Source organism: Coturnix japonica, chromosome 27 (assembly GCF_001577835.2).
Source record: "Coturnix japonica isolate 7356 chromosome 27, Coturnix japonica 2.1, whole genome shotgun sequence".
Classification (NCBI taxonomy): domain Eukaryota; kingdom Metazoa; phylum Chordata; class Aves; order Galliformes; family Phasianidae; genus Coturnix; species Coturnix japonica.
The window spans coordinates 4448545-4469677 of record NC_029542.1 but is presented as its reverse complement, the minus strand read 5'-3'; the positions used below and the strand labels follow the sequence as shown (position 1 = coordinate 4469677).

Genomic DNA, 21133 nt, shown 5'->3' with positions numbered 1-21133 from the left:
GCTGCCTAATAGGCCCTGTATTGTTTGTCGAGGCAAGTCACCAGCACAGCAGGGCTGCAGTCCCCTTTGTGGCTGTGCCGCTCCCCAGTGAGAGCTTTTTTTTCTTTTCTAATAACACACCCTGGACACCACAGTAATCCCAGCTCCCCAGAGCAAAAATCTGGCCTTAGTCACAGCTATTTTTGCTTCTCCAAGCTAATCCGGGGTTGAGCTGTGCTGTGGTGGCCCAGCTGCACCTCCCATTGCACCAGGGCTGTGTGTGGCTTCCTGCTGCCCTTGCCCAGGCTGCTCTGTCCTGGCATGGCTTTGCACTGTAATCTGCTGTGGACCTCCCTCCCCTGTGCTGTGAAATGGGGAAGATGATGTTTTTCTGGGTGCTGGAGGTGTGGAACAGAGGGATGCTGGGCTGCAACCCTCGGGCTTTAGACTGCATCTGGATGGTGGCCCCCGTTCTGCCCTCAGTGGGTGTGAATGCGGACCCCACTGTCTGCGCATCCCACTTCCTTGCTGTCCTTGTGTACACCCTTCTCTGGACTAAAGCACGAAGCCATCTGGCTGGCTGGCTCAGAGCCTGTGGCCAGCACTGTGCAGCTCTGGGGCTGTCCTGCAGGGCAGGGGTGATGCTGGGAGGCTGCAAACTCCTCAGTGCTGTGGCAGCCAAGGACGCTGCATTTCTACACACCCCCATCTCTCCCTGGCTTGGCCTGGGCTCAGTGGCATCACTCCCAGCCCTTTGATGGGGCAGGGGGCCACAGGGGCTGGCACTGCCTGTCCACACTGACTGACTGCTAAGCTCCACACCCAGCAGGGAGGTGAGAGCAGCAGATGGTGAGGGGGAGGCACAGATCACCTCGTGTGGGATCGTGGCTCATTGCAAGGAGAGCCAGGGGCTACAGTGAGACCCTTCCCTTCTGTATGTGACAATAACATAAAGATGGTAGTAAATATCCAAAAGGTTATTTACAGGGATGGGGCATTGTTCCCCTTGGTCTGCTGGTGCTTGGTGAGTGTGGGTCATGCAACCGTGTGCTGTGCAGACAGCAATGTATGGCCACTGCTCTGCTGGGGAGCAGAGGGGGAGCCCCCTAGAACAGCACCAAGCCCTCAGGGGCGGCCATGTCTCCTTTCAGACAGCAATTTCATCCTGGCCAATGCTCAGGTCCGACGTGGCTTCCCCATTGTCTATTGCTCTGACGGCTTCTGTGACCTGACCGGCTTTGCCCGCACCGAGGTGATGCAGAAGAACTGCAGCTGCCGCTTCCTCTGCGGGGCTGAGACCAGCGAGCCCGTCCTGCAGCACATCGAGAAGGTGCTGGAGGGCAAACAGGAGCAGCAGGCCGAGGTCTGCTTCTACAAGAAGGGTGGTGAGTGGCACAGAGTGCAGGGCTCTGTGGGCAGCTCTGACAGAGGGAGGGAAAGGACTGTCCTGCCTACCCTTTCCTCTCCTCCACACAGGAGCTGCTTTCTGGTGCCTGCTGGACATCATGCCCATCAAGAATGAGAAGGGGGAGGTGGTGCTCTTCCTCGTCTCCTTCAAGGACATCACAGAGAGCAGAGGAAAGAGCCATCCAAGTGACAGAAAGGAGGGTGAGCCGTGGTGATGGGATGGGGATGGGATCCAAGGACCACAGCTCTGTGTCTGGTGGGCACGTGGTGGGGGATTCCCAGCTCCAGCTGCTCCTGCCTGGCACTGTGTCCCATCTCAGTGCACTTGGAGGGACCCCAGGACCTTTCTGAGCTCCAAGAGGCTCCCAGGGGAGGGGGATGGGAGAAATGGGGCTCATTCCCACAGCTCTGGAGGTGAGGCCCCCCCTGTGCCGCAGGGCAGCGCTCCCACTAAACCAGAGCATCATGTCTGCAGAGAAGCAGAGGAGCAAGAAACCCGGCAGCTCACACCTGCGGGCAGCACGGCGGCAGGGCCGGACGGTGCTGCACCGGCTCAGCAGGCAGTTTGCACGGCGGGACCACAGTGAGATGAAAATCAATCGGGTAAGAGCTGGGTGCACACAGAGCCCGGCATTGCCAGGGCGCCCCCCCCATGCCGTGCTCCTTGCTGTCCCTAAGGCACGGAAATGCCCTCGATCCCAGGCAGCTGAACCATGGTCTGGTACAAAGTTGCTGGTAGGCAGCAGAGCAGAGGATGCTGTGGGGAAAGCAGAGCTTTGGGCAGCTCGTGCATGTTGACTCCTTTCTGCATGAGCTGTGGGGAAGCCCAGGTGCCCCAGGGAGTGTCGTTACCAGGCACTGGGTGTGTGAGCAGCGGTTCCCAGTAGTAGCACGTTGTGCCAGCTGCAGGGATGTGGGTGCAGCCAGCAGTGCTGAGCCTGGGAGGAAAGGGGCAGGAGAGGAAGCAATGCCATCAGTGACAGTGCAGAGGGTGGTGGTGGGCTCTGTCCACTGCATGTGAATTTGCACGTGAGGCTGTTCAAGGCAGCAGCTGGCACTGACAATGGATCGCTGTTAATAGCATTAGTGCAACATCAATTTATGGCCGTAATCGGTTACTCTGTGTCCAGCTTTGGGGTAATCTCAGTGCAGCTTGTGTGCTACGTGCCCCACCAGACAGCTGTGTCCATCACCATGGGCACCCCAGGGAAGGGGCCCTGCAGTGTGGGACCATTCCTGTGCCATTGCTGCCCTCTGCTCCCTCAGAACGTGTTTGAGAACAAACCCTCCATCCCGGAGTACAAGGTGGCCTCGGTGCAGAAAGCCCACTTCATCCTGCTGCACTACAGCATCTTCAAGGCCCTGTGGGACTGGCTGATCCTGGTGGCCACTTTCTATGTGGCTGTTACTGTCCCCTACAACGTCTGCTTTACCAGCACAGAGGACAGCCTCTCAGCTGCACGCAGCACCATCGTCAGCGACATCGCGGTGGAGCATGCTCTTCATCCTGGGTAGGTCTGTGCCCGGGATGAGCACCCACCTGGGGCACGAGGATGCCCTTGGCTGGGTCCCAGCCCAGCCCCCCAGCTGCAGTGGGGCACTCAGGGCTGCCATTCTCCCCCTGGGGCAGACATAATCCTGAATTTCCGGACGACATATGTGAGCCATTCAGGCCAGGTGGTGTACGAGCCCCACTCCATCTGCATCCATTACGTGGCCACCTGGTTCTTTGTGGACCTGATTGCTGCGCTTCCCTTTGACCTGCTCTACATCTTCAACGTGACTGTGGTGAGGGTGGGAAGAGGGGCTCTAAGGGGCTCTATGGCTGCACGGTGGGGAGCGCCTCCCAGCCCCTGCTGTAGCCCACGACTCTCCTGCAGTCACGGAGAGCAGAGAAGGGTCCCTGCCCCGGGGTGGGGAGGTGGGGGGGGGTCCTTCCCAGCTCTGCCAGGCTCACCCTCCTGCTCCTCAGACCTCGCTGGTTCATCTGCTGAAGACGGTGCGGCTGCTGCGGCTGCTGCGGCTGCTGCAGAAGTTGGACCGCTACTCGCAGTACAGCGCCATGGTGCTGACGCTGCTCATGTCCGTGTTCGCGCTGCTGGCCCACTGGATGGCGTGCATCTGGTACATCATCGGCCGCAAGGAGATGGAGAGCAACGACCCGCTCACCTGGGACATCGGTGAGTGAGGGCACGGCACTTCTGGCCGGCTGCTCCCTGTGGAGCACAGCCAGGGAGGGGCTGTGGCTGTGCTGAGTGGTGGCTGCCCCTCGGTGAGCGCTGACCATGGGCTGTGCTTGGCAGGCTGGCTGCACGAGCTGGGCAAGAGGCTGGAGGCTCCCTACATCAACAACTCTGCGGGGGGGCCCTCCATCCGCAGCGCCTACATTGCCTCCCTCTACTTCACCCTCAGCAGCCTGACCAGCGTGGGCTTCGGCAACGTCTGCGCCAACACTGATGCCGAGAAGATCTTCTCCATCTGCACCATGCTCATTGGGGGTGAGGCGGGTACCCGGGCGGGGAGGAGGGGGGGGTGCAACTACAAAACTGCATCCTTCAGCCCCACGGTGCCACGGAGCACAGCCCCTCCAGGCCCTGCCCCCTTTGTGGGCTGACACTGCCCCCCGGTCCCCAGCACTGATGCACGCTGTTGTCTTTGGCAACGTCACGGCCATCATCCAGCGCATGTACTCGCGCCGCTCGCTCTACCACACCCGCATGAAGGACCTCAAGGACTTCATCCGCGTGCACCGCCTGCCCCAGCAGCTCAAGCAGAGGATGCTGGAGTACTTCCAGACCACCTGGTCGGTGAACAACGGCATAGATGCGAATGAGGTAGGAGGGTTCAGCAGGGCTGGACCTGCCTCTCTCCTGCACCCAGGGCCAGTGACAGGAGTGCAGGCACATGTGTGTGTGCGTGTCTGTGTTCTGCTGGAGAGATCAGAGCTGTGTGCAGGAGCAGGGCAGGTTCCTGGCAGTGTGGGGCACACAGAGCAGTGTCAGCCTGTCCTGAGTTTGCCATGCGGAGAGGCCTGGCGATGCTCCCAGCCCTGCAGGGCGCAGGGATCCTCCATTCCCTCATCTCGGCTCCTCTCTCCCCAGCTGCTGCGTGACTTCCCTGACGAGCTCCGTGCCGACGTGGCCATGCACCTGAACAAGGACATCCTGCAGCTGCCCATCTTCAAGACCGCCAGCCGAGGCTGCTTGCGCTCCATCTCACTGCACATTAAAACCTCATTCTGTGCTCCGGGCGAGTACCTGCTGCGGCAGGGCGATGCGCTGCAGGCCAACTACTTCGTCTGCTCCGGCTCCCTCGAAGTGCTGAGGGACAACGTGGTGTTGGCCATCCTGGGTGAGGGCCGACCCCACAGCACGTTGCTGCCCACCCGACACGGGCCTGGCACCACCATAGCCCCCACCCCATCCCCTCCTGCAGGCAAAGGGGATCTGATCGGCGCCGACCTGGCCAGCAGGGACCCGGTGATCAAAACCAATGCGGACGTGAAGGCGCTGACCTACTGTGACCTGCAGTACATCGGGCTGCGGGGGCTGCGGGAGGTGCTGCAGCTCTACCCCGAATACGCCAGCAAGTTCGCAGCAGACATCCACCAGGACCTCACCTTCAACCTGCAGGAGGGCAGCGAGATGGAGGTGGGTGCGTGTCCTCCCCCACAGGCCCTTTCCCGTCCTCACATCCCCAGGGCTGGGAGCAGGGCTGGGGCTCTGCGTGGCCGGGATGGGGAGTTCATCTGCTCCGTTCTAGCGCTCCCGAGGCTCCGTGGCTCTGCTGCCCCATGCAGGTAAGTCCCTGCAGCTTTTCTCAGCTCTTTCACCCAGGCACTTTCAAAGCTGAAGCAAGAGTGTCTGCAGCGGAGGAGGCTGAGGTGGATGAGGGGGCTTGGAAGTGGTGTGGACGGAGGTGGGGGAAGGCAGCTGGGACACGGCCCTGAGCAGGAGGCCGAATTGAGTCATGCTGCTGTGGGGTCCCTGCCCACCACCTCCCCTCTTCCTCTGCTCTGGAGCAGTGGAAGCTGCACCGTGTGTCCCCCGACATCCACCGCCCCCAGGTCAGAAGGGAAGGTCGCTCCCTGCACCAAAGAGCTTTGTTCCTCACTGGGGAAAGGTATGAACAAACCGAGGTGGGTGCAAGCGAAGTGTGTTGTGTCCTGCAGGAGCCCCGTGCTGCCCCTGGGAAGGTGGTGTCCTGACAGCAGGGTCTCGGCCGTGGCTCTGACTGAGTTCTGGGGTCCAGCACAGCACTGAGAGCAGCAGAGGACAGACGTGGGCTGCGAGCCCCGGGGCCTGGCATGGAGCTGCAGGAATGCAGTTCGGGGCCGGAGTTTGGGCTACCAGGGGGCACCGAGGGCTGTGGCCCGACGTGGGAACATCTCTGCCCTCTGACGGCTCCAAATCTCTTTCGCAGGGGCTCGGCCGCTTCGCCCGCTCCCCGCGCCTCTCGCAGGCATCGCAGGTTCGTGCTGTAAGGTGCTGGGAGCCGCGTGGTGCGGGGAGCAGCACTGACCCCTCCACCGGCACCCGCAGCGCCCCTCGGACGGCGGCCCCGGCCCGGAGCAGCCCCTCCCCTGCATCGCGGAGGACGAGGAAGAGGCGGATGAGGTCTTCGTCTTCCAGCGATCGCCTCCCGCCGTCGCCCCCCGCGAACCGCTGCTGCCCCAACTCAGCGGCCCCGCGCGGCTCCACGGAGCCCCTCGCGGAGACGAGCGCGGCGTCCCCACGGCGCGGACCCGGGGGGAGGCGGGGGGCGGCGGGGGCCGGAAGGCGGCTCGGCTCCTCTGCCCCTCCCTGCACGCCCCCGGGCCCCTCGATTTCGGCCCCAGGTGAGATCGAGGGCTGCGCGTGTCCGGGAGGGGGCGGGGGTGGACGAGGCGAGGACGAGGTCGGGTCCTCACCGCCGCCCCGCAGGGTGGTGGACGGGATCGAAGACGACGGGGGGACCCGGGACGCGCGAACCTCCTGCTTCGGAGCGGCCCCTCGGCTGCGGGGCGGGTCCAGGGGCTCCCCGCCACCAGGTACGGCCGCGCCAAATGGCGGAGCGGGGAACGAGGGGATCCCGGCGACGTGCGCTGTCTGCCCGGCAGGGACTGCGGAGCGCGGCCCGGCGCTGCTGGCGGAGGTGGAGGCGGCGGAGCGCAGCATCGTGCGGCTGAGCCGGGAGGTGCGGGGCCGCCCGGGAGCGCGGGGCTCCCCCGTCCCGTCGGGGCTCACGCCGCTTTCCGTCCCCGTTGCAGATCGCCCACCTCAACCGCGAGGTTTCGCAGCTCAGCCGGGAGCTGCAGCGGGTGCTGGAGCTGCTCCAGGGCCGCCCGCCGCCCCCCGCGTGCCCCCGTCGCCCGCCCGGAGCCTCCTCGCCGCCCTCCCGGCCCCCGCCGGCCCCCGCCGCCTCCCGGGGCTCCTCCCCCGCCTGCAGCTGCGCTCCCGCCCGCAGTCGCTCCGTTCCCGCTCCGTCCGGTGCCCCGGGGCTGGGCTCGGAGGCTCCGCACCCTCCGTCCCCCGCCGCTCCCCAGCCCGCACCGCGCCCGTCCCGCCCCGTCCCTCAGTCCCCGACGCCTCCGCCCGCGGTTCCGCCCCGTTCCGCCCACTCGTTCCCGGGCTGCTCCGCCCGCGTCCGCCCGCAGCCCCGCTCCGGTTCGTCCAGCTGAGACGCGGCGGGACCCCCCGGCTCCGGATTCGCCTCGAGCGGCCGGTGCCGGGTTTGTTCGATGCCGGTTTTGACACTCGTCGCATTACGGGGCTTCATATAAACCCGCCCCGGGGCCGCTCATCCCTCGGGCCGCTGTTGGGCGCCGGCCGCCCCCGGGCGATGCGGGGCTGGGGGGAACCGGGACCGGAACCGGAACCGGCACCGTGCGGGACCAGCTGCCCCGCGCTGTTCTTCGGCCGCTCCGCGCTGAGACGGACGGAACGGGAAATAAATGAGCGATTTGTGCAGCTCCGGGCTGCGCTGCTGCTGGGGGCGATTGGGGGCAGATTTTGGGCTGTTTTGGGGCAGATTTGGGGGCACTAAAGGGGTTTGGGGAGGTTTGGCGGGTGTTGTGTTGGGATGTGGCCGAGCTGCTCGGGGGGCGCTGCGGGGACACCCGGGGACTACAATTCCCATGGTGCTCTGCGAAAGACACGCATTACGTAGAGGAGCGCAGATCACGTGACGCAACGCGTCCATCAGGAGGCGGAGACACGAGGAGGCGGGACAAAGATGATTGACAGCCGCAGTTACCAGTGACATGCACGGCAGGAACGGAAGCGGTGGACGGGTCCGGAAGCGGAACGGGTAAAGGCGGAAGTGAGGGCCGGGGCCTGCGAGACGCACCCGCGGCGGGGAGCGGCCCTGCGGGCGGTGAGTGCGGGCGGAGGGTTCGTTGAGCTGCGGGTTGAGCTGAGTGAGGCCGGCGGGGCTCCAGGCCGCTGCTCGGCCCGGCCTGCGGGCGGTGTGTGCGGTGTGTGCTGTCCGTGCTGTCCCGTATCGCTCGGGCCCGGCTCACGGACGGTCCGCCCGGTGGGGATGGATGGGGCGGGGTCGGGGCGGTCGGTCCCCGGCTGCTGCTTGTTGCGGTCGCTCTGTGCTGCGGTGGGTGCAGCGGGTCCTGGGCGCGGCCTGAACGGACAGTGCGGCTTTGTGTGCTGCCAGTAGGTGCTGTAGAGCTCGGACCTGTTGGGTTGATGCTGCTGCTGGGAAGCGCCGTGTGGTGAATCAGGGTATATGCAGCACCCGTGGTAGGAATGGCAGCACCGTGTGTGTTAATGGCAGCACCGTGTGTGTTAATGGCAGCACCGTGTGTGTTAATGGCAGCACCTGACTGTGAGCAGCCTGCACAGGGAGCTGTGGCCCTTCCCTTGTTGCTGTGTGTGGCTGTTGGAGCTCTGACCTTGATGGTTTCCAAATGTGTAAGGAAATGAGAGGACAGAGTGCACTGAGACGCTGTTTTAAGTCTCATATGGAACAAGTTGCATCTACTATTCTTAGTTTTTTGTCTGGGGGCTTTGCAAATGCTCAAGCTGCCCTGCTTATAGAATGACACCTCACGTAGTGCAGTGCTGGAGTCTTGAATGGTGTTTGTAGGCTGCTGCAGGGCAATGTTGGCCTTAATGCCCTCCTGGAATGAGAACAGCAGGTAAAGCTGGAGTCTGTACAGACCTCTAAGGTTAGAAAAGCCATGTTTGGCTTCAGTAATTGTGTCTCAACAGGATGCCCCAACAGTCAAGTGCTTTCATAGCAGGTCAACCTCTACAGGCAGTTTTTCCCACTGAGATACCATAGGCTAATTCAAACTATGTTCATTTTAAGATAAGGGACCTGCACTGCCTGGCACTAGGGCTGTTGAAGTCAGGCTTTAATACCCCATAGGGTGAGGGAGCAAGATAAATGGAAGCCCTGGGGAAGGGAGAGCAGTATGGGGGCAGCTAGCTCAGTAGGTGGATGTGGTCAAGTCAAACACTTACCTGGTTTTACTGTGGACAGACTTGGATTTGGGTCACTTTGCTGTAACAGTGAAGCCAGTGATGGATTGGACACTGTCTGAAACAAAAGCTGAGTAACAGTCTGGTTCTGTGAGCTCAGCCAGACCTCGAGGTGTGGAAGAGCAGTGATGAGAAGTGAAATTGTTGTCATCGCAGCAAAGCTCTGCATGTAAAGGAGGGGTCATCAGCTCAGTCCTGCCGTGAGGTGCTGCATGGTCACCCATTAGATGGTCACGCATCTCCTTAGGTGGGGGAAGAGCAGCGCCAAGTCTTTCCAGACACAGGAAGTAAAATGGAAACGCTTCTAATGAAGTGGGTGTAGCCTGAAGTATTTTGGTCAGCGTGCTTAGAAGAAGGGAATGGCAGAGTCAGCACTTTCCTTCCCCTGGGATATGAAGTTTGAAGTTCTCTTATGCAAGTTCTGTGAAATTGTCAGTAACTATGAACACGTTCCATCTGCCAACCAGAAACAGCACGGCTTCCTGGAAGTGGCGTTATGGGGAATAGTAACGCTCTGTCTTAATTCTGATGTGAATGCTGGCTTCCCCTGAAGCACGGGAACAAACTACTGGAGTAGTCCTACATAAACAGATAAGGAAACACCAGCTTTCATGTTTGCTTTGATATGGTAGCGCTCCAAAAAAGGAGCCACTGGAGGCAGGAGATCTTTGTGCAGACTGGGAAAGATATAATGAAGGTCACCGAGTCTCTTGTGGTGAAGATGGCTGTTTTCTGCTCTGCATTGTTAACAGTCGTGCCTTTTTCAGCAAGGAGCAGGTGCTGTCTATGGGTGAATGCTGCTGGATTTCTGGCCGAAAGGAAGTTGAGCCTTTTGAGAGCGTGCTGCACAGTGCAGTGTATGGAATGGGAGCTGTGGGAACCTTGCCTGCAGGGTTACAAACTTAGGTCAATTTTGAGTTGGTCTGCACAGTATCTGGAGTGTCGTTAACCTGGCAGTGCATCAGCTGCTGGACATAGGGCAGAGTTCTTGCAGTGCTGAGAAGAACTGGATGCAGGCAATACCTGCGGGAGGGGGGTTAACATGGGAGCAGGGGGTTCTGGTACCTGGGATGTGGGACCTTGTTCCATACAGCCAAAGAGAAGCTTATATAAAATGAATCGGTAGAAGTTGTGTGCTGCAATTTATGTCTCTCTAACACTTGCTCGGAAGCTGCCGCCTCTCATCCTGCTGCTTTTAAAGCAGTCTTTACAAGTGTGCTGTTTCCATGGCTTGACTGAAGCTGTACTGGAAGCTCACTTGCTTGGGTCTCCATCGTGCTGATCTGGAACGAGCTCACTTGCTGTGTCAGCAGGTGGGGATGTGGGCCCATGGTCACCTGTAGGTCCAAATGCTTTCCCGAAGCACGAGGAAGGGCAGGAGCACAGCACCTCAGCCTGCCCTAATTGCACGTTTCTCCCTTCAGCCCGTGGTGATCTAATAGCACACTAACTGCAGTTTTGAAAGCAATTAGTCATGCTATTCTGCAGAATTAAAACCCCCGCTGGATTAGGCATGGAGCTTCTTTGTAGTGCCCGTGTGGCCAGTGTGGCAGTAACTCTTGCTGCTTATGCTCATTCAGCTTTAGCATTAAAACCTCTGCCTCCAAAGGTGGTATATAAGTGTAATACCTTTGCATCTCATGAGGTGCTTTCGGGAACTTTTGCTAAGGGATAATTGCTGAACATCTTTGGAGGAGGTTGAGAGACCCTGGTGAAAGGATTGAGGGATATGAGCACCCCGAGGCTCTGTGCCTGAGAACCAGCTGTGTGACAGTGCTGCGTGGGGGGGAGGGAGTAAGGGTTAATCTTTGCTATTGCTTTAACTCAGTGGAACAGCTGCACTGCCCAGCTGGGAATATTAAAGGGGTTTGAGGCGGCTTTCTTAAATGGATTTGAAATCACAGCTTGAGTTTGCTCGTGCTTTGCCCCTGCAGGATGTTTTGTGCGTTCTGCTCAGGAAATGGATGGAGTGCATGTGGCTTAGGATTGCCTGAAGCTTGCAAAAGTTGGAGTGAGATCCTAGAGATGTTGCTTGGGTTCTGAGGTAACTAGTTTCTGTTGTGCATATGGGCTGAGTCACTTGGATGAAGAAAAAGGACAGTTTTCAATAGAAAGTCCTATTCAGAAAAAGGAAATAAAAAGCCAGAGAAGCAGTTTTATAGCTGACTGCTTCAGTGTTAGAATTTGGCTCTGCAGCTCCCTTTGACTGTAGAGCTGCACCTCTGGATGGTCACAGCAGCTGCAGTCCTTGCCTCATCTTCCAGAGAGCTCTCTTGGCTGTTCTGGTTTCCTTTCCTGACAGACTCAGAGTAACTTGCTTAGTTCAAGTGCTGTCATCTGGCACATGGGGCTTAATCTCAGCCTTAACAGAAGTTTTCCTCATGGTTCAGTGTTCTGCCTTGGGCTGAGCTTTGAGCCCTCTGGCCCAGGTCAGCCCTCAGCCGGACTGCTGTGCTCAGTGTTTTTGAAGATGGCTCTTAGTGTACATTGCATTGACATGTTGAGGAGGTCGGGCACAGCGTGCTGTGTGGGTCGGGGTGGTGAGCCCATACATGGGGCTGGGTGCTGTGGGTGGGAGCAAGGCAGCTCAGGCTCCCTGCTGGCACGGCTGGCTGCCAGTCAGTGGTAGGTGAAGCAAAACCACTCGGTACCTTCAGGGCTGCCTTTGCCAAGGAATTCATGTAATGCCGTCAGCTGTTTAACAAGATAAATATTTCACTGGGGTTTTTTGTCTGAGTATATTGGTCGTAAGCCAACAAATCTGCACTGATGTTATTTGTAACACAGCAGAGAGAAGAAACGATCCTCTGGTAACTTGATTCTTCTGTGAGCTGGACGTAGACCTGCTTGCTCAATTCTGTCTGAATTCATGGTAAAATGAACCCAAGTCCCTGAAATATAGGTCACGCCAAGACCTGAGGATGTCAACAGGCTCATTTCCTTGCTCTGGGAATCACCCCTATCGTGTTTCAGGAGGTCATAACTCAACTGAGGCATGATTCACGTGGCTTTTAATGTGCAGATAGTTGGTCTGAAATGGTGACAGAGCTTACCAGTCTGCTGATAGACCGTCCTGGTAAATGAATACAAGGTTAAGCAAGCAAAAGCTGCTGCTTTGCAGTCTTGAGTTGGAGAAGGAACTTTGCATTCTCTGGAGCTTTTGCTCTGAAGTGTGGCTCATAGGACACTGTTCATTTGGGTGCTGTTTGCTGGGTTCGCTCTGAGCAAGAAGGTGTTTCCTTGGGGCTCAGGATTTGTTGTGGGGGAAACTGCCCATCAGGGTCTTTGTTTGCTGCTTGTCTTTGTCAAGAAACTTGGGCTGCGAGAGAGTTGAAGGGAAAATGGTGATACAGAGCAGATGCAATCGGTTGTAGCATTTGTCATTGACAGGAAGTGGGAGTCGTGTTGAATACAGGAAATCTGCTGAAATCTGTGAAACTGCGCTTGGAACATTATCTGCTCGCAGCTGAGAACAGGAATACGGGTCATTGTGGTTAATGGGAGGCACTGAGCCTTCGCTCAGGGTTATCAGTGGATGTAGAACAGCTCGTCTCGCTCTTTGTCCAGTGCTTCTGCACAACACTGGAGATTTGGTGCTGCTGCTGCTGTGTGTAGGTGCTGCCCCTGCTTTCTGATAAGTCAGTCTAGACTTCTGATAATTACCTGCAGTGCTGGTGGGGCGGCTGTCAGCTCCTCTGTGCTTCTGCAGGTCTGAGGTGGCCTTGAGGACTGCTCAGAGATGCGGTGTTTAACAGCTTTGTACAAGGGCCTTTACAGTTCTGAACATAACAACTTGCTCTTGTGATCTGGAGGAGTGAGTCAGTGCTGCTGTCCATAATGGATTACATAGGGCACACAAACACCTCTATTCTGTTGGCAGCCTGAAGCTGCTACGTGGTGAACTCGAGAGAGGAGGAAGGAGTTAAGCTCAATTTCAGTTACTTCCAATGAACTGAACAGTGTTTTAATGGACAAGGCTCTAATAACCTGACTGGCACACTGGCTGTTTTCTGCTTGCCTTGCCCTAGTGAGGTGTGTAGCATGGTGTGCAGTGGAAGTGCTGGAGGGCCCGGTGGGGAGGGAGCTCTTATCAGACCCCTGCTCTGAGGAGGCTCACGCAACTTCAGATGCTGTGGGAGCTGCTGACTGATAGGAACTGGCTGATGTGCTGCAGTGCTTGCAGCCAGTAACCTTCCTCAGTGGGAAGGAGCAGCAGCTGTCTGTGCTGATAGAGGCTGTGGGTCAAAACCACCTCTGGAACTGGTAGGGCTGCTCCGGGAGCGTGTCACTAACTCTGGCCTCCTCTTCCAGTTGCAACCTGCCTCCAGGTGGATCCAGTGCAGAACCTGCAGCATCCTTAACTCTTGGCACTCCTGCACTTAGGCCACAATGGCAGGTCGAGGTGGAGCTGCTCGACCGAATGGACCAGCTGCTGGAAACAAAATCTGTCAGTTCAAACTCGTCCTGCTGGGAGAGTCGGCAGTGGGGAAATCCAGCCTTGTTCTGCGCTTTGTGAAGGGGCAGTTCCATGAGTACCAGGAGAGCACGATTGGAGGTGAGTGCCAACTCCAGATGCTGATGGTTAAAAGATGCCGGCCTTGCTAATGCAGCCCAGGAGTATCAGGAGCATTAATGGCTATTTCAGTCTGGTCTGGGCTTTTTGCTATAAATAGTCAAGCAGCTAATGCTTTAACTCTTGGTCTGCAGTTTGTTAGTGTAGAGATCAGTGCACCAGCGAACACTGCTATGGCAACCACGAGTGCTCTGCCTCTCAGGCGTCTTCCAGTGTTTGAATTCCTATTTCTAATTAGATCTGAGGCATTCAGCTTAGTTTATAGCTTCAATGTTTTCTGACCAGGACCTGGGATATCAGGCTTGTTTGTAGCTTGACAAAATAAACTACTTCCACATCTCTTTCAGGCCTAGCTGTTCTTTAGCTTAAAATAGTCAGTGTGGAGTCACCAATCAAAGGTCAGTCAGCACCCAGCCTTCTGAGTGGTAATGTGAGGAGATGTGCACTGAGAGGCTTCATCTGCCCCTGTAGTGACCCATACAGGAAGCAGGGCAGCTTACAGACAGGCAGGGTTTAATGCTTTGCCACAGGGGGCTGTGAGTGATCTGCTGTTCTACCTCAGTCCATGTTCAAGCCTGGCTGTATTAGAACTGAAATGAAAGTATGGCGTTATTCTTGCTGGAACAAGAAAATAACTGGTTTCTAGGCCAAGGAGTGCAGTGTAACTGGGCTGACTGCAGTGCTTTGGCACTGAGGCACTCTGTGAAGCTAATCCTCAGGGTGCTGCAGCTGTATTGTGTGGTCTGGGTGGTGACCCCTGGGGGTGGGTAGCAGTGTAATGTCAGGCTGCTTGCTGGGTGCTCGGAGCCACCTTTCTGTTGGCAGCCTGCTGCCTGGTGGCTCTCTGGTTCCCTCACATAAGTAGCTTGTAACACAGCAGAGCTGTGACTTGCACAGCAGGTGGCAGTGTGCTGGCCTGGCTGGGGCTTCTGCCAGCTCTTGTGCAAAAGCAGAACTGCTCTGAGCTGCTGGCTCTTGCTGGAGGAGCTCTCCAGCTGGAGACAAGGCAAACATCTCTTCTCTTTCAGCTGCCTTCCTAACGCAGACAGTTTGTCTGGATGACACAACGGTGAAGTTTGAAATATGGGACACGGCGGGACAGGAGCGGTATCACAGCCTGGCACCCATGTACTACCGAGGTGCTCAGGCAGCCATTGTTGTCTACGACATCACTAACACAGTGAGTACTGCACCAGGGCCTGAAGTGTCTGCTGGGAGGGAGGCATCTGCACTTATATCTGATGCTTCTCTGTTCCATGGGAGAGTTCTGGGCTTAGGGCTGCTGCAGATGCCTGCCTGCAGGTACTGAGTTTCTTAAACTCGCCACTTCCTTGTTTCTGATCAAGGCTGTCTAAGCTGATAAAGAATCCTGCTACAAAGTGCTGTAGAAGCAGAATGCTTCTTACAGGAAAGACTTGTTCTAATCATATCTTCATTGTGCATTATTAAGAGGCTGCCTTTCCTGACTGCCTCCTTTTTACTTCCAGGACACATTTGTACGAGCCAAGAACTGGGTGAAAGAGTTGCAGAGGCAGGCCAGCCCCAATATTGTAATTGCACTAGCAGGAAACAAGGCAGACCTTGCTACCAAGAGAGCTGTGGATTTCCAGGTAAGTGGGAATGTGGTTCAGCTGCTACCTGAGCAGCCGGGAAAGCAGCTCTCACATTGAGGTGTGTTAAACTCCCAGCCAACCAAAGTACAAGGTGTTAAGTTGCTTGAGACATAGTGTCCACATGTAGCTCACAAACAATCTGTGCTGCTGTATCCTGGCTCTGATGCTGGCACCTCAGCCATGTGCTCCTGTCAGTACTGCACGTCTATCAGCTGTCCTGGCCAGGCAGGGCTTGGGCTGGGGTGGAGGTGCCCAGTTTGGGCTGGGCAGAGGCTGTCTTCAGTGTTTAATAATGCCAGCAAGTGGAGTATGCGGAGCCTGCATGTGCCTCCTCCTGGCAGGATGCCTTTATCACTCTAACGTTATTGTTTCTAGGATGCACAAGCTTATGCAGATGACAACAGCTTGTTGTTCATGGAGACGTCGGCCAAGACAGCAATGAATGTGAATGAAATCTTCATGGCAATAGGTAAGTGTGGTGTGAAAGGGCTGCCTGGAGGAGCTCTGAGCACTGGCAGTACAGCCCACTGAAAACCACAGGGTCTGTGTCAGCTGGGTTCTGGAGGCTCTTACTGGAGTTTATGTGTGACCAGGTTGTTAGACCTGTGTGTGTGGTCACCCAGGTAGTGCAAACCTTGTTCCCTCTCTCCCTTTATCTGGAGTGAATGAGGGTGGAGCAGAATTGGTGACAGCTAAAAGCAGGTTTAATGTACTTGTGCTGCCAGCAGTGTCCTGAGAGCTGGAGGCTGGAGTAGAGCTGAGCTCAGCGTGTGGTCTGCAGTGGGGAGGAGGCTGGCCTCTATAAGAGCGACCTGCTGATACCTTGCTTCTTTCCTAGCCAAGAAACTGCCAAAAAATGAACCCCAGAATGCTCCAGGTGGTCCGGGCAGGAATCGGGTGGTCGACCTTCAGGAGAGCAGTCAGCCCAGCAGGAGCCAGTGCTGCAGCAATTGAGCAGCTGATCTCGCCCGATGGAGCCCTCGAAGGACGTGACTGGAATCCACGCTAACAATCGCACTTACCGTAGAGCAGCTGCTGCCGGTGGCTGCTGTGATTTCTCCATCCCTTTCTGATCATAGGCTGGAGGGAGTTCTTCCACCTGCACCTTTCTGTACAAATACTAATTCAATTCTAAGTCTTAAGTCACTTTTTTAATATATGAACTTCTGCTCTTCCCTCTTCCTGGTGGTGGTGGATGCACGACCTGGTGTCTGCCCAGCCAGCTCATCCCTCCCCACGGGTGAGGGCCAGCAGCACCCAGGTCCCACAGTACTGTAGTTCACTATTGGAAACAAAGGGATATTGAGACTAGACAGCCTTGTTTAAAGTTACCCACGTGTAAAAGCTGAGGCGAATACCAGTACGATATGCCTAGAACAACCACTAAACTGTAGCATTATAGTGACAAACTCCGGCTCTTCAGCCACTTATTGACCAAATCAATTATGAGTATTTTGGGGTGGGGCAGAGGGAAGAAAAACTGATTTCTTCTGTATTTTGTATTGTATGTTTCTTCATGTAACCAATCAGTATCTTGTCAATATAGAACATACAACTAGCTGCCTGTTGTCTTCATTTGTGTTGGACTCTCGCATGCCAACTTCTTTTCTCTCTGGTTCTGTCATACTGCACTCATCCTGTTGCAACTTTTGCAAAAAAAAGAAAAAGAGAATCTTGTATAGAAAATTGTCTTTTTTTGATGGTTGTGATGCCACGAATGTTAACCCCACCCTGGTGTGAATACACGTGGTTTACTGATGTACAGAAGTGGGGCAGGGGAAACCTCGGGTGACCTGTCAGTGAAAACTGTGTATTGCAAAAGCCTGTAATCCCACACGGTGTGAAGGGAGGTATTAAAATGGCTTCTCTTGCCAGACTCTAACTGATGTTGGCTGCTGCCTAGTGCCTAATGCAGTGTCTTATGCATACTGGTATTTAAGAGGAACTGTCAAGCTACTCTTCATCACAAACTTCAGTTTTGTGTGATTAAAGGAAAATTTTTATAAACCTACCACGATCAACAATGTTCGTGTTTCTTAACAAGCAGGAGGGGAGCGGAGTGGAGCAGAACATAACAGGCGTGGTGAGGCCCAGCTCTGCAAGGTGAGGGAGGGATTCCCGCATGGAGCTGCAGAGCCCCTGTCTGTTATGAGGAGCTGGAGCTGGTTTGCTGGCTCATCACAGTGTACAGCAGCATGATTGAGGTAAACAGTGAGAACTGCTCATCACTGCACTTCTGGGCTAACTAGCTATAGCAGGAGCTGAGGAGAGGTGGGAGGAGCAGTATGCATAGGAATGGGGAGTTTACACGACAGCTGGGTGAACTTAGAGATAGTGTGCTCAAATATTGGTCAGCAAATGCCTCTAGTATCTAAAGATGCTAATGTCATGTTTCTGTGTGGCTGTTCATGTGCTGGAGGAGCTCAGAACCCTCATGAGATGTCAGAGATCCCATCGCTTCCAGGATGGTTTGCTGGTGCTTCTGGATTCCCCAGCAGCGAGAGGGACCCGTTGGACAACTGTTACCGGCTCCCAACTGAGCAGCGGCTGGAACAGAGCGAGGTGCTGTTGCCATCTGCTGGTTTCTTGTACAGGAGCTCCTGGCTGGCAGGACTTCATTTCTGGCCCATGCCTCGGGGTCTCCATCTCCCTGATGGAGGCTGTGATGCTCTCAGGGTGTCCTGCTGCTGCCCCAGCCCGTGCTGTTCAGCTGTGACTCCAGTTTGGGGCTGTGCTCTGCAGAGCTGTTGTGCTGCTGGCACTGCTGTGAGGAAGAGCTGCCTGAGCTCAGAGCAGCTTTGACACAAACAGGTGTGCCTGCATGCCTGCAGACCTGCCCAGACCTGGCTGCAAGTGCTGGAGGTGGGGATAGTGCAGGAGCCTGGTTCCAGGTTGCCTGCTGCTGTCATCCCAAAAGGATCTGCAGCCCTTTTCTAAGCTGCATAGGGAGAAAAGTAGCTGTGACGGGACTGCCTCCACCTCCCACATCTTCCAGCAGTTATCTTGCTCTTCAGAGACACTGGGCTGAGCAGGAGGGCTATGGAGATGGTGCAGGCAGCAGCATGGGCAGGAAATGCTACAGTGCAAGAGAACAGGGATGCTCCCCCTGCTCAGAGCAGCACAGTAGCTCTGCTGTCAGCCCCGTAGCACCAAGAGCAGAGAGGGTTTTACCCTCTCCATACACCCCCAAGAGCTGAGAACAAGGCTCAGCCACCCCATCAATCACCCCTCACCCCATCAATCACCCCTCCCCCCCAAAAAAAGAAGCACAACCAAATTCTATGCAAAAGGACTTTTTATTGGATACAAAAACGAGAACATTCCAGTGTAGTGAAAAAGATGATGGAGCGTGTCTGGGCTACAGCCCGAGACTCACTGCCGTCTCTGCTGGTCCCAATGCAGACCGTCGTTCCGTCCCATCACACCTGGGCTTTGCTGGCAGCTCCATCCTTGGCTGCCCCGAGCTGAGGAGCTGCGGGGCTCACCTGGATGGGCACGTTCCTCTCACCAGCAGTTGGCAGGGCCAGCCGAGGGGCCTCGATGCGCAGCTGCCCCTCTGGGGACAGGGAGCAGGTCAGCGCCTCGGCGTCCACGTCCTCGGGCACGTCCCACTCGCGCTTCAGCACCTCGTACTTGTAGGAGAAGGAGCCCTCGTCCGTGTTCTGCGTCTCCTTCTGCCCCACCAGCACCACCTTCCTGCCCACCACCTTCACCGACAGCTGCTCGGGGGCGAAGTTCTTCACGTCCTGGCAGACGGAGAATCCCTCCTCAGTGACCTGGGCTGGGGCTGCGCTGCTGCTCGCTGCCTGCTCTGCGGCCAGGGGTCCGTGGCTGCTCAGGAGCTGCTCGAAGCTGCTCATGAAGTGCCGAGCCTTCTCCATCTCCTGCTGCAGTTCGCTGAAGATGGTCTCTGCGTGCGGCCAGAGGGTCCTCACTGTGCCCAGCCGGGTGGCCAGGGAGCTGGAGGCGAATGGAGCGAGGTGCATCCGGCAAAGCATCGTTGTTGGTATCGTTGGTATCGCTGTTGGTATTGCTGCTGTCGCTGCTGTCGCTGCTGTCGCTGCTGCTCTCAGCTCTTTGCTCTCAGCTGTTTCCTCTCGGGGAGTTGGGAGCGTTGTGCTCCGGCTCCGGCTCCCGCGGCTTTTATCGCCCTCCCCGGGAGGAGTGGCCTCGGCCCGCGGATGTCGTCACCCCCGGGAGAAAAGCGCAGCTCCTTCTGGCCCGTTCCAGCTCGTTCTTGTTACTCATCGCTGAGGTGAGGCAGCTCTTACCTCACGGCCTACATACCTTCGCTCTTACTCTTGTAGCTCCGCTCTCCCGAATTATAATTAGCAGCATCACCTCAGCCTCCGAGCGGGATGCCCGAGCCGCCCCTGCCAAAAATGCGTGTCCTTTCTGCTTCCCGGCACGGCCCCTCCTGGCTGCCATCCCCTCCCCTCGGCCCATTCCTCCCCTGCCCCACTCTCAGGACCCCCCCGCAGCGATGTGTCCCACCCGCCGGGCGCTGTTGGGACCCCACGGAAGCAAAGCCGTGCCCAGCCCACGCCGGGCGCACAGGGGCTGCGTTCAGGGCTGGACAGTCCCGACCGCGGGGATGGGTCTGGAAAGTGCCAGAGCCGTCGGGCAGCGCTGACAACACAGGGCTGGGATGTCCCTGCACAGCGTGACCCGGCGCTGCCATGTGGGGCTGCGGGGCGGCTTTGTTTGCCCCCCTCGGCCGGCGGTGCCGCATCACGGCGGCTCCGCAGAAACCCGAGCCCCGGCGGTGACTGCAGCTCCCTATTTGCGGAGAGTGACTCGGCCCCAGAAGCAGGCGCTGCTATTTTGGCCGGCGGATAATCAGCCGAGCAAAAATAGGAGATGGCTCCAGGACGGTGCGTAGGGAGAGAGCGTTCTGGAAGGGGCACACCCCTGGGGAGAGCAGGATAAAACCCCGCGTCCCGGCGGCAGCCCAGCACCGCTCCAGCCCTGCGAACAGCAGCAGCCGCAGCACCCGCAGAGATGCTTTGCCGCCTGCACTTCATGCCGCCCACCTCCGGGTCTCTGTTCCCGTGGCTGGGACCCGTCCGCACCCTCTGGCCGCACCCAGGGACCCTCTTCGCTGAGCTGGAGAGGGAGATACGGATGGAGATGGAGAGAGCTCGGCAGTTCATGAGCAGCTTCGAGCAGCTCCTGAGCAGCGGGAGCAGCTCCAACCGCGTCAGCATCGAGCGGGCACCGAGCAGCAACGCGGCTCTGACCCAGGGCTCCGGGGAGGGATTCTCCGTCTGCCAGGACGTGAAGGACTTCGCCCCCGAGCAGCTGTCGGTGAAGGTGGTGGGCAGGAAGGTGGTGCTGGTGGGGCAGAAGGAGACGCAGAACACGGACGACAAGGGCTCCTTCTCCTACAAGTACGAGGTGCTGAAGCGCGAGTGGGACGTGCCCGAGGAGGTGGACGCCGAGGCGCTGACCTGCTCCCTGTCCAGCGAGGGGCAGCTGCGTATCGAGGCCCCCCGGCTGGCCCTGCCGCCACCCAACGAGAGGAACGTGCCCATCCAGCTGCCGGCAGCAGCGGCTCAGCCCGCGGCCAACGCCGAGGATGGAGCAGAGAGAGCCAAGGCGTGATGGAGCAGCGCGGGGCCGGGCTGAGCCCGGTGCGGGGGGGGATCTGTGGCCAAAGCGTGAAGGTTTATTTTTGATATGTAATAAACTTCCTTGACTTTTACATACACGGCTCGTGTCTTTGTTCATTTGGCGGGTCGGTCACCCCGGGAGCTGCACTGCGCCCTAAGGGCGCATCCCCGGCAGCTCCTCACCCCGCCCCGGTGGAGGAGGACGGACAGGGAGCGCTGCCACTCGTGCACAACAACACGGACACGGGGAGCGCCCCGGGACAGCGCCGGACACTTCGGGAAGGCGCAGGGACGTTCTCCGCGCTGCCGGGCGGGGACAGCAGCCGCCCCCCTCCCCACCCCCCATTACTTCCCCCCGCCCCGTCCCGTCCCTGCTCGCACGTTCCAGTCGCTGCGCGGCGCCCCGCGAAGGACGTTCGGCCAAACCCGCCCCCCCGGTGCTGCGGGCGGAGCCGCCCCGTGTCGGGACATTCG

The 21133-nt window shown here is 57.7% G+C and overlaps 4 protein-coding genes across 4 annotated transcripts; 3 read left to right on the top strand and 1 right to left on the bottom strand.

Annotated features, from left to right (window-relative positions):
• The first annotated feature begins 689 nt into the window (after nt 1-689).
• Nucleotides 690-16605, top strand: KCNH4 (potassium voltage-gated channel subfamily H member 4). Its single transcript, XM_032440920.1, is given in 17 exon segments — nt 690-1364; nt 1456-1587; nt 1862-1989; nt 2653-2880; nt 2882-2897; nt 3017-3174; nt 3359-3566; nt 3690-3884; nt 4021-4220; nt 4488-4737; nt 4822-5036; nt 5809-6415; nt 13173-13416; nt 14463-14614; nt 14922-15044; nt 15423-15516; nt 15886-16605. Coding segments are annotated over 13 exon segments (2817 nt in total). The 5' UTR covers nt 690-934; the 3' UTR covers nt 13223-13416; nt 14463-14614; nt 14922-15044; nt 15423-15516; nt 15886-16605.
• RAB5C (RAB5C, member RAS oncogene family) lies at nt 7600-17058 on the top strand. Its single transcript, XM_015885648.1, has 6 exons — nt 7600-7740; nt 13173-13416; nt 14463-14614; nt 14922-15044; nt 15423-15516; nt 15886-17058. Exons 2-6 carry the CDS (start codon nt 13251-13253, stop codon nt 15999-16001), a joined length of 651 nt encoding a protein of 216 aa, XP_015741134.1. The 5' UTR covers nt 7600-7740; nt 13173-13250; the 3' UTR covers nt 16002-17058.
• Nucleotides 17059-18324: 1266 nt separating this feature from the next.
• On the bottom strand, nt 18325-19447 carry HSPB9 (heat shock protein family B (small) member 9). The gene has a single exon (XM_015885650.2). It carries the CDS (start codon nt 19043-19045, stop codon nt 18467-18469), a length of 579 nt encoding a protein of 192 aa, XP_015741136.1. The 5' UTR covers nt 19046-19447; the 3' UTR covers nt 18325-18466.
• A 371-nt stretch (nt 19448-19818) lies between these two features.
• LOC107325127 (heat shock protein 30C-like) lies at nt 19819-20753 on the top strand. The gene has a single exon (XM_015885649.2). It carries the CDS (start codon nt 20049-20051, stop codon nt 20649-20651), a length of 603 nt encoding a protein of 200 aa, XP_015741135.1. The 5' UTR covers nt 19819-20048; the 3' UTR covers nt 20652-20753.
• The last annotated feature ends 380 nt before the right edge of the window (nt 20754-21133 follow it).

Excerpts from the sequence above, each read along its gene's own strand:
- RAB5C (XM_015885648.1), top strand. The coding sequence starts at position 13,251 with ATGGCAGGTCGAGGTGGAGCTGCTCGACCGAATGGACCAGCTGCTGGA. Across the intron at positions 13,417-14,462 it reads CCAGGAGAGCACGATTGGAG|CTGCCTTCCTAACGCAGACA; the intron begins GTGAGTGCCAAC and ends CTTCTCTTTCAG. Across the intron at positions 14,615-14,921 it reads TCTACGACATCACTAACACA|GACACATTTGTACGAGCCAA; the intron begins GTGAGTACTGCA and ends TTTTACTTCCAG.
- HSPB9 (XM_015885650.2), bottom strand. The coding sequence starts at position 19,045 with ATGCTTTGCCGGATGCACCTCGCTCCATTCGCCTCCAGCTCCCTGGCC.
- LOC107325127 (XM_015885649.2), top strand. The coding sequence starts at position 20,049 with ATGCTTTGCCGCCTGCACTTCATGCCGCCCACCTCCGGGTCTCTGTTC.